The following is an 11,914-nucleotide window of genomic DNA, read 5'->3' as shown; positions in this document are numbered from 1 at the left end:
AGGAGTGAGTTAGCAGCAGTAGAGGTGTGTACCTATGTGCCAGGCCACATGGCTTTAATAATAGCTGCAAAAAATAAATAGCTGCATGCATTTATCAGTGAGAAAGATTGTTTATGTCAAGTTTGATGTAAACAAGTGGCCATTTTCTTTTTAAACCATACATTATTAATTAACAAGAGACATGTTGAGTGGAATTGAGCAATGGTGGAATGTAAGAAATACACTTAATCAAGTTATAGTCATCGAAATAGTAAAGTCATATTCTGAATATGACAGATTCTTGTCTGTGTTTGTGTGTGTGTGTGTGTCTGACAATGCCAATGCAGGCATCTGAACATTGAGGGCCTCAGCACAGCCACACTGTTAGGCTAGTCTAGGGCGCCCTCTAGTGTGCTGACGCAGTCATAGGTCTGGGTGCTGGCAACATCTGATTGGCCTTCATGTACCCCCTCCCCCCTTTATTCCTGACACAAAGCATTGATTTCACACACAGAAAAAAAACTTAAAACAATCAAACGCATAGCCAGTTAAACAGTCAACGCACAATCAAATAATGAATAACCAATACTTAAAAAAAAAAAAAAAAGTCTAAATGGACACATAATGTGGAGCATACAGGGAGACACAGCGGCCATGTTTGAATACTTCCAAAAAGTATCCTTCCTCCCTTGCTTAGAGTAATCACTGATCTTATAATACTGGATAGGTGACAAAGTGTAGTGACTGTACCGTTCCCTTCGACTGTACCGTGCCCCCCAGTCATGTGACACCCTGTTGACCAACCACACCTCCCCCCAGGATGAAAAGCATCAAAGCAGCATTCTCATGTAGCCCCCCCCCCCGCCCCACGATTACTCTTTCTTTACAACATTATTGATCACTCTTTCTTTTTTTTCTTTCTTTCCCAAACATTGTGATGAAATGATCATCACTCATAAATACAGTGATACTGCTGCGCTAGGGCGCTGTGATGTCACCGCCACCTCGTCATCAGGAGAGACTAGGGACAGCACAGCCCCTGAACCTCATAAGTTCCCCCCCACAGTCCACCTCACACAGACAAGGATATTTAGCTGCTGAAACCGGCTCATGATGAGTTTGTTTGTGTTAGTTTTGGGGAACAGCAGTCATTGTTGGTGGATGGTAGGAGCGAGGGCTGGGTGCTAGGTGATGTCATGTCACGTGTGATATAAGGAGCAAGCAGAGGTGCCTGGGAAGGGGTGGGACTGTTTGGGAGGGAGGGAGGGAGAGCGAGAGAGAGAGAGAGAGAGAGAGAGAGTGGCGTGTTGAGTGAAAGGGGCAGGAGTGGGGGACACAACCGGTAGACCAGCCATGGGGAGGGGACAGGTACATAGTGTATACCCAGGGAGGAGAGAGGACACAGGAGAAGGGAGAGAGGAACCAAGGGACTAGGGGAGAGATGTGGGAGAGTAGGGTGGGATATTACAGGGACTAGCAGGACTAGCGGGTAAGGGTGGGATGGGACAGGGACTAGGGGGTAAGGGTGGGATGGGACAGGGACCAGGTGGACTAGAGAGTAGGGTGGTATGTTACAGGGGAGAGTAGAGTGGGATGTAATTGGGCCTGTGAATAGGAGTGTTACACTCACAGTAAGCCACGTGCTCTGCTTGTGTTGATCATTCATGCCGCTGAGATGAAAACGAGAAAGACAATAAAAATGTTGATGAGGAGCATCTTTCCCTTTTCTTTTTTTCCCTCGCATTCCTTTTCTCCTCTCCTTCTTCCCCCTAACCGAGCGAAGACAGTCTTTGGATCATTGGGCTTGCCGTACACATCAGTGCCAGAGAGTTTGCTTAATCTGTAGCACCAGAATATTGCACTCATCACATTGAGCCAGTCCTCACAAAACAGGAGATTTGGTGCTTTTCAGTTCTGTTCTCTTCATCCAACCAAAACGTAGCCTCAAACGGAAGGCAACCTTTTGGACCAAACCTGCACAATGCCACCAGAAAATCCACACATGTATACATATATGTATGTATATATATATATATATTTATATATATATCTACCCCAGGCTTCAAACTGTGGTTAAACTTCTTTGTGTTCCAGCGGCTGATAGGATGTAGATGTCATAGTTGAAAGGCTGAGAGCGCCCCCTAGTGTAGTGGGGGGGGGGTGGGAGAAAGCCAAGCACATATCGTGGCAGCATAATAACATGATGTATTGGAATCGCAGCACAGGAAACTTGATGTTAAACATACAATCATCCTTATATGTAAATACTATTCTACAAATTAAATATATTTGGTGTAAATGCAGACATATATTCAATAGAAAGCTCTTTATCAGCTCATCTTATGGCTGAGTATTGCACTGCTGACGGTGGATCCCTATTGCACAAAAATCCTTTTTCGTTTTTCGATCAATCGTGTGTGACTCCCCCGATCGTTGACATGCAGCTCCCGGGCTTGATGTGTGTTAGTTAGACATGGATGAGGGGGGTTAGACGCCACACCGTTGAAGCCTATGGGTGGATTATTGTGTGTCAGAAGCCGCTGGTCAGTGTGCAGGTTTGGGCCGAGGGAGAGCCCTGATATGAGGTGATAAATAGACAGATAGGAGTGTAGTTCTTTCACAGAGTCCTTCGTTGTGCCATGTACATACTGCTTGTCTATGTTCCTCTATGTCCTTTAAATGGATGTTTTTGCATTCTGGAGGATGCCACGCCCCTCTCAGCTGTGTCCAGCGCCGCTGGTTCAGGTCCAGGTCCAGGTCTGGCTCCAGGGTTGGGTTGGGGTTGGGGTTTGGGGGTTGGAATGGGGTGGGGGGGGGGGCGCAGGGGGAGTTGGAGTGTGTTCCAAGGGTGGGATGGGATGGGTGTCAGATCGGTGTGTGACCCGGATGAGATCCAGCAGAACCTCTCTGTGGTCGCTGAGGTAACGAGGAGTGTGGGCTTAGAAGGTGGAGGGGGGGGGGATAGTCTTTATGGGGGGGGGGGGGGGGGGGGGGGGGGGAGGAGTGGCGTAGGGTGCAGGGTCTGTGTGTGTGTGTGTGTTTGGGCTTGGGGGTGGGGCGGGCGGGGTCGGGGGTGATCTCACAGTTTCTGCCTTCCTGAGACAATAGCCTGGTGGAGCTCCTGGTCCAGCTCAGCGTAGCGCCCCCTGCTGGAGTCCAGGAAGTAGAGTTTGTCTGACACCACTGTGGGGTCGAAGCCCTCCCGCCGCATCTCTGTCTTCTGGAACTTGTATGTGCCTGTGAGAGAAGCGAGGGAGAGAGAGGTGGATGAGAGAGGGGTGTAGGAGAGAGGAGAGAGAGAGAGAGAGAGAGAGAGAGCTCCCAGACTCGTCCTGGAACAGGGACGAACAGGGCTGTAGAAATGGAACACCCTCAAACCCGGTCTCACCTGTCTTGTTCACTTCGACCAGGAGGCGTAAGAAGACGGGGCGGGCGTAGGGAGGCAGGGTCTTCTCCAGATCCTTGATAAACTTCTCCAGGTCTGTGGAGTACTCGGGGTCAGCGATGGCAGCCATGCCGGCCTTCCCCTCCGCTCCTGAGGCAGAGGACACATGGATGGAAGGATGAGAGAGAGAGAGAGAGAGAGAGAGAGAGAGAGAGGTGTATGAGAGAGGAGAGAGAGGGTTGTATATGAGAGAGAGAGAGAGAGAGAGAGAGAGGGGTGTATGAGAGAGGAGAGAGAGGGGTGTATATGAGAGACAGAGAGAGAGAGAGAGAGAGAGAGAGAGAGAGAGAGAGAGAGAGAGAGAGAGGGTTGTATATGAGAGAGAGAGAGAGAGAGAAAGGTGGAAACACGGTTGAGGGATGATGTAATGGACCAAACATTCTAAAATAGTTATGTTGCTTAGCACAAACCACCAACCAGCCAGCCAACCGACCAAGCAGGTAGGCGCCATTCATTCAAGCAGACATTACTGGCATTATTGAAGAAAGAATCCTGCTCCAAACACATCATCACACACCATTGGTATTCATAGTATTTCCTCTAGTGCATTACTCTCATCCCATAACTCACTAACCCACAAGGAATACCAGAACACTCAACCCCCAGAGTGCCAAGTGTTTTATGTGGTATTTACCTAGCAACAATACTTTGATTGGCTACAAAATGAAGCATCATAATTTATGCATTTTTGGTGAACGAAGTCACCCGTGGCACTTTATTCACCTTCGGCACTAAATGAGTTCAACCAGACCCTGTCAGGTGAATGCTGCTGCAACCATAGCTGCTTTACCTAGTTCGCCTACCTCCACATGGGGCAAGTCTCCCACACAGAAGACCCAAGCATCTACCATGAGGCCAAAACAACATCCTCAAGATCTGAGGGCGACAATGCGACACATGAGACGTCTAAGACAGGGCTACCTGATTCACCTCCACTACACATCCATCATGTCCAGAGCTGCTTTATCTGGAACCTCAGCGTTCTCCAAACAATGGACTCACTGGCGCCACTATGTACATTTTTTAAGGCAAATTAAAAACGATATATTAAGTCATGATAGATGAACTATCTATGATCACCAAATACGAAAGCGGTAGGATGTTCTTCAGTGAATTCAGCGTTTTAGCTGTATTTTTTGCCGCATTTTGACATGAATAAACGCGAGTTGGGTTTCGATAATGCGATCCAGCGGCATGCTGTTCAAAAATCCTAGGGAGACAACCACCATCCCCACAGCTGCTTCACCTGCTTTTAAAACTAGATTTTATTCTTTAACTATTTGTATTGTTGTTTTTACTGACTGTGCTTTTGTTTTACTTTTTACCATCTATTCTTGTTCTCTCTATGGAATGTATTGTCTTTGAGTACTGAGAAAAGTGCTATACAAAATAAATGCATTATTATTATTATTATTCAGTCCCTCCAGAAAAACTTGACTTTTTTTCCTTGATTATGCAGGCAAAAAACCTTGATTATGCAATGGAATATTTGGTGATTTTATGCAATGAAAATGTGGGAATTTGCGAATATTGTGAAAATCTGCAAAAAACATGAAAAGTTGCAACACTCTAGGCTAATACCTAGGAAAGGTCATTTCTAATGACTTCCTATGATAGAAATGACTGATGCATACTACATCACAAAAAGTGCTGTGAATGTTTTAGTTGTTATCCTTTTTATTTTTATGGTTCATAAAACATTCTTGAGTCACAAAAGTGTCAAACATAAGATGAGTGCTTCCTGTTTCTTAAGTGAGGTAGCTATGCAAAACAAGACATCTGTTAAAATAAGTGGTTACAATGCAAAACTTGTGCATTCTCTTACCATTGAATGGTTCGACTTACACAATACTGTGGCATGTTTAGCGCTGGAAAAATGGGTCAGCAACACCGTCGATTTCCACATGTGTTCAAAAGCACAGTTGCATGGGGTGCAAAACTGTTTACCGCCATGTTCATGGAGAACATCTGGGTACTCATTTGCACGATCTTTTACAGAGATGTTGCTTGGTATGAGAGGGATTTGCCTTCTTCATTTTACATGTCACGCTGTTCTGTTTTGGTGTCGCATATGCTAGCCATTTCTTGCATTATGTGACCTTGTATAATCATGTGCCATTTAGCTGATTATGCATTGAATTATGCGATCGCAGAATCACATTTTTCCAATTATTATTATTATTATTATCAATGTCTATAATTGCTTTACCTGGAACCTCCACTCCGTACACCACCACATCCTTCATGTCTAGCAGCCGGCTCAGGGTCCCCTCCACCTCCGTGGTCGACACGTTCTCTCCCTTCCAGCGGAACGTGTCCCCTGTGCGGTCCTTGAAGTACATGTACCCAAACTGATCCATGGTGAGGACGTCGCCTAGAGTATCCGAAAGTGGAAGCATTTTGTTTTCTGTTAGCAATGCCAGTCTATTTTTTTTTTTCTCTGATTGGTTTCACGGTTTAGAAATTACAACCCTTTTTATATAAATGTGTATTTATTTTAAAAAAAAATATTCTATTGGCACAAGGGTTGGGCAATAATTCCTTTTATATTCCACCAATTCAGAAAGTGTTTTGAAACACCAATTTGATTCCAATGTTTTTTGTCTTCTTTTTTTCATAGATAAAGAACCCACATAGTTGAATATACTGTTTTACTCAGATACTCTAATTCTTTTGCAACTGTGAGACAGAGAGAGGGGAGGTGGGGTGACCAGGAGTCTCTCACCTGAGAGATAGGCCGTGTCGCCCCTCTTGAAGACACTGCTGGCGATCTTTTTACTGGTGGCCGACTCGTTCACGTAGCCGTCAAATCTCCTCAGCGGGTCGGTTTGGATGATCCTGCCCACTAACTGACCAGACTCACCTGGTGGGAGGAGAGAGGGGGGGGAGAGATGGCAGGAGTCAGGTGATTCTGACACCAGTATGTACAACTGCATCTAAATACATTCACATTGTGTCATTCACAAACAAAAGCCATGTTTTTTTGCCTGTGTGGACCTTGGACCTTGACATGGTTCTTTGTGACACAAAATATTGTATTTATCAACAACAACAAAAAATGAGTACAGTGTGCAGATCATACTACAATACGACTTCAGGTGACTTCAAACATGGATCTCCTCAAGCAGTGTGAAGCTGATCTCTACAGGGTTTACTGACCAGGTTTGCAGGGGATGCAGACTCCGTCGGGCCCTCTGATGAGCTCCATGGTCTCCTCATCTACCTTCACCAGGCGGATGGGGTAGACGTAGGGTAGGATCTGGCTGTTGAAGCCACATGCACCAGTCTGCCAACAGCAACGCACAGCAATGTCAACTCAACTAACTAGTCAACCAACCAGTCAACCAACAAGTCACCCAACCAGTCACTCAACCAATCAGTCAACCAACCAGTCAACCAACCAGCCATTCAACCAATCAGTCAACCAACCAACCAGTCAACCAACCACTCAACAAGCAAACACTGAGCTGGGTTCACTTCAGAGCAAACGCGACAGCAGGGCAACCATTTTGTCAGTCTTGACTATGACGATGAAGACATAGACAAGACGTAGTCTAAAAGTCATAAAAAGTGACAAGGCCATCACATACAACAGTATCATTTTGATTCTTGATGATAAAACACTATAAATCCTTCAAATGGCAATAAACACACACACACACACACACCACACACACACACACACACCACCCTGCTGTCTGTCTGTGGCGCTCGGACTGTCTCTATAAAGGTCTGATACCTACATCCAGTTAAAGGTAAATAAAGCGAGTGTGGGAGTATTTATTTGATAAATATAAACTCTCTCTTCTGGCCTCACCATGTTGTCGAAGTTGCCCAGGCTGCAGTTACACTCTGTGGCTCCGTAGAACTCTGCGATCTGCGGCACGTTGAAGCGTGTGGTGAACTCCTCCCAGATGGACTGGCGAAGGCCGTTCCCCAGTGCCATTCGGACCCGGTGCTGCCGCTCCACATCTTTCACTGGTTGGTTCAGAAGGTACCGGCAGATCTCGCCAATGTACTGGATGATCTGTGACAGGAGACCGGAGTGAGGTAGTTGCTTTTACTATAACAGCAAGAGGAGGCTGGTGGAGGTAGAAAATCGGAGGGCGGGCTCGTTCATGTAATTCATGTTGTAAGTGAACGCATGTGGTTTGATACCATTCCTCATTCCATGCATTAGAATGAGCCTGTACTTCGATTTCTACCTCCGCCGTGTAATACTGTTACATCACTCTGCTGTCAGGTTACCATCCCAACGTAGATCTAATGTTGATCTAACGTTGCCTAACGTCTGTAGAAAAAAACTAAACAGACTGCTTTGGAACAGCGATCTCGAACACTACACTCTATCTCACCCTTGAAATGACTTTCTAGAAACACCATATCACATTTGCATTTCTTTGGCACAATACCCGTAACTCAACCCTCCAAAACCGGCGCCAGATATCTCTGTTTGATTCTGTGTCTGGGAGATATCGACCTGCTTCCGAATCAAAATACAGTACATCCTGGAGATAACCTTTATTTGGTTTCGGATGCCTGTTCCTATGCTCCGGGCGGGGTGAATCAGTGTACCGTGCAGTTGTATTTGGCACAATCGTCCCAGAAGCGCGAGGCGGAGAACTTCTTCTTGATGACCACCGTCATGCCGTGGATCAGGCACTGGCCCACTCCGACGATGTTACCTGAATACACACACACACACACACACACACACACACACACACACACACACAGTAGTGCTTTAAAGCTAACAGCAGCATGGATACACGGACACACACACACTCTCACTCACGCTCACACTCAAATCAGCTTTAATCAAATATTACCCTTATGTAAACATGGATATAACGCATACACACACAAAGTAGGACATTTTCCAGTAATCTAAATCTAATCTAAATCTTATCTAAACATAGACACACACACACACACACACACACACACACACACACACACACACACGTTGCACACAATACAGTATCTGAATAGCTCAGTACGTTGGGCAAGGTTACCTGCAGAGTGGTAGAGAGGAAGGCAATCATACAACACGTCATCAGACGTCATCCGGAAACCGTAGTATACCAATGCTGCCATACGGTAGTACCTGTTGTAGAAACACCAGGAGAGAGATGGAGAGAAGGAGAGACAGAGAACAGACATTAGAAGAGAAGGAAGGAGAGGGAAAGGGAGTGATAAGAAGAGAGACAGCACACCCGCCCTCCTATCAACAGACACCGGTCTTTGAAGAGTTAGCTGTTGAGGGACCTACCTGCTGTGAACCACGATGGCGGCCTTGGGCATCCCTGTGGTGCCTGACGTGTAGATGTAGAACAGACGATCTAAGAGGAAGAGGGGGGGGGGAGGGGACACCAGACGTCAATAACACACACAGGACAAATGCCAAACAACACCACCCACCCTCATTCCCAGTGTAGCGCACTCCTTTTGCCCCAAAGCCAGGTTAGGGTCACAGAAGTAGCGCACAAGCTAGAGTTTCACTTGAGACTTCATTCAGTCATTGAATCAGACATCATCTAGCTCCCTGATAGGCTGGTCGATGGGTGATTGACAGCGCCCGGCTGACCTGTGAAGGAGAGATCGGGCTGGCTGGGCAGGTGGGTGGGGGCGGCGTCCAGAAGAGGTTCTAGGCACTCGGTTCCTGCTGGAACACGCTTGGAATCCCATTCCCCGGAAGAAAACATCTGAACCGTCTTCCCCATAGAGGTGTGTACCTCACACATAGCTGGGAGATAAACAAAGAGAGAGAGAGAGGGAGAGAGGGAGGGAGGGAGCGAGCGAGGGAGAGAGAGAGAGAGTAAAAAAAAAAGGAAAGAGAGAGTAAATAACAAACGAGGACAGGAATAGACAGAACGAATGAAAGAGTGACTAAACCGAATGCAGATTTCCCCAAGAAACAGAACACAAACTAATAGAAAAGCCCCCTGCTCTCGCCCGGTCGAAAATATGCTGACTGGATTTGGCATGTCTGGATGCCGGGGATGCAGGGTTTCCAATTACTTAAAGAAATAAACCAGCAGATAAATATAGAGTCAATACAACGTCTGAAACCCGACCTGCCAATATACTTGTGTATTCCAAATGTTCAAGTGTAAAGGCCAATGCACACGGCCCCGATTTTGTTGCACCGCCGAATTCGATTCCATTGTTTTGAATGAGACAATGCACACGGTGTGCGATGCGATTTTTTCCGATTCTCCATTCACACCAATTGAAATAATTCAAAGAATTGAGAATCGAATGTTGTCGTGCGACAAAATCGCACGCCGTGTGCATTGGCCGTAAGACTCCACCATACAGTTCAATGTTGGAACTCAACATTTACTGGACATCCAGGGAACATTTCATGCATAAAATGTCCTTAAACAATGATTTCTTGCCCCTCCCTAGACATCTCCAGCTCTACCTCCATCTCCATCCATCCATCCACCTCCACCCATACCTCCATCCAACCTCCACCCATCCCCCTCCAGCTCAAGCCCCCTCCACCCACCCCCCTCCATATACTCCTATGCCTCCGTCCACCTACACCCATCCCTCCATCCCCTTCCATCCATCCCTTCCATCCATCCACCTTCCTCCACCCGCCCCCCGCCCCCCCCCAGGCCTCACCGTCTGTTAGCTCGCTGCCGAACACCACGGCCTTGGCGTTGGAGATGGTGACGCAGTGCACCAGGGCCTCCAAGCGCAGGTTGAAGTTAATGAGGGCAGCCTGGATCCCGACCTTGGCCATGCCCAGCCAGAGGCCCACGTACTCGGAGCGGTTCTCCATGAAGAGGGCCACCACGTCCCCCTCCTTGAGGCCACGCTGCAGCAGCAGGTTGGCCACGCGGTTCGAGTACTCGTCCAGCTGACGGAAGCTCCATCGCTCGCCCGTCCCCTCGAAGATCAGTGCCGTCTTGTCGCCGTGGCGACGCACTGTCTCGGCGAAGATTTTGGGGATGGTGTTCCTCTCTCCCAGGTGCCTCCTGACGTTCAGCTTCACCTTCAATAGGACGCCCGCCGCACTGCAGGGGCCAATGAGAACACAGCTGAGGTATCGGCCAATGACAATGAAGCGCCACAGAGAACACAGTTCATCTGAATGTTGAGACATCGTGGACAGGTGACACTAGGTGTGGTTGACTTGTTGATTGGTGCTGACTGTTGTTGTTGTTGTTGAGCGAGGAGCTAGATCCCAAAGGATTTCACTATGTCAATTATGGCTGTTTGATTTTGATTTGATTTGATTTGAATACATTTAAACCCACATACAGAAAGAGGAGCCTTTACATTGGTGTAACAGGGAACTGGGCAGCGGCCAAATCTTGCAACACAGAGAGCATTGTTCCTACAGCACAACGTCTGAATCTCTCACAGCCATGAATGTCAGTTTACTATCAACTTCTCCTGCAAAGCCTGATGACGACATCAAGCTCACTTCTGCAGGGCAAGTCACACAGACTCGCTGCTTGGGGGCAAGAAGGATGCCTCCTCCTCACTCTCTCTACTTCCTATTGCATCACTGATGGGGCCCCAAATATAAGTCTTAACTTCTTGACGGTTGCCATGGTGAAGCCAACAGTAAACACTAGCCGGGAGCTCTCGGCAGAAGCACAAAGACGTTGTCATCTGTCCCTCACCTTGGTCTCTGCTCCAAGACACATTCCTCCTACCTGACGCCTCTGTCTGGAATACTCACAAGCAGCATATTCCTGTAATACAAGATTCAGTGTGGGACCTCCCCACTCCCTCACACTGGAGCTTGTATTACAGGAATATGCTGCTTGTCTTGTTGGATCGAATAGCACTCCTTAACACTCCTTAATACCATTGTTTCAAGCTGCAGATCCTAAAAACCTACGGATTATAAACGTACTGTATTTAATCGAGGTTCGCAAATCGAATTGCAAACTCTTTAGCTAACATACAGGCATATATATATATATATATACTGTATGTACATACACATGCTCACGGGCACATGCGTGCGTACACACACACACACACACACACACACACACACACACACACACACACAGTTCCCAACTACTTACTGTAAATCTCTCCCTATGGTCTTGGCAAAGATGTGGATGAACTTCCAGCCCCCGGAGCCCAGATAGAAGATGAGGAGGGAGGGCAGCACCTGGAGCCATGGCAGGCCCACCACCAGCCGGAGCACAAAGAGCAGCACGGTGCAGAGGCCCATGCGCAACATCCTGAACCAGAGAAACGCACAATGTCAAACTATCACATCCAATTCAAGAGCATCCCTCTTCACCCTGAAACAAAAAATTGTTTAACTTATCAAACGTAAGTAGTTTGACTAACATTTTGCTGGTTAGTCTATCTAGACAGGGAGGGCAGGGCAACACACAACCTTTGACCTTGTGTTTGAGTCTGTCCTGATAAAGCTTGGTGGTGGGAGTGGTGCTGATGTCAGCACATGCATTATAGCTCTATGGCTCCTCAGTACAGTAGACAGAGACC

At 47.2% G+C, this 11,914-nt stretch overlaps 1 protein-coding gene across 1 annotated transcript; it reads right to left on the bottom strand.

Annotated features, from left to right (window-relative positions):
• Nucleotides 1–3,058: 3,058 nt before the first annotated feature.
• Nucleotides 3,059–11,642, bottom strand: slc27a4 (solute carrier family 27 member 4; the record flags this gene model as incomplete). The annotated part of the gene is made up of 12 exons (XM_080528680.1): nt 3,059–3,216; nt 3,368–3,514; nt 5,634–5,798; nt 6,150–6,287; nt 6,584–6,710; nt 7,242–7,451; nt 8,000–8,109; nt 8,440–8,531; nt 8,697–8,766; nt 9,012–9,170; nt 10,058–10,452; nt 11,482–11,642. 12 exons carry the CDS (start codon nt 11,640–11,642, stop codon nt 3,059–3,061), a joined length of 1,932 nt encoding a protein of 643 aa, XP_080384806.1.
• Nucleotides 11,643–11,914: the final 272 nt, after the last annotated feature.

This window comes from Nansenia antarctica (assembly GCF_963989245.1).
Source record: "Nansenia antarctica genome assembly, chromosome: 4".
Taxonomy (NCBI): domain Eukaryota; kingdom Metazoa; phylum Chordata; class Actinopteri; order Argentiniformes; family Microstomatidae; genus Nansenia; species Nansenia antarctica.
This window is presented reverse-complemented; position numbering and strand designations above follow the sequence as displayed.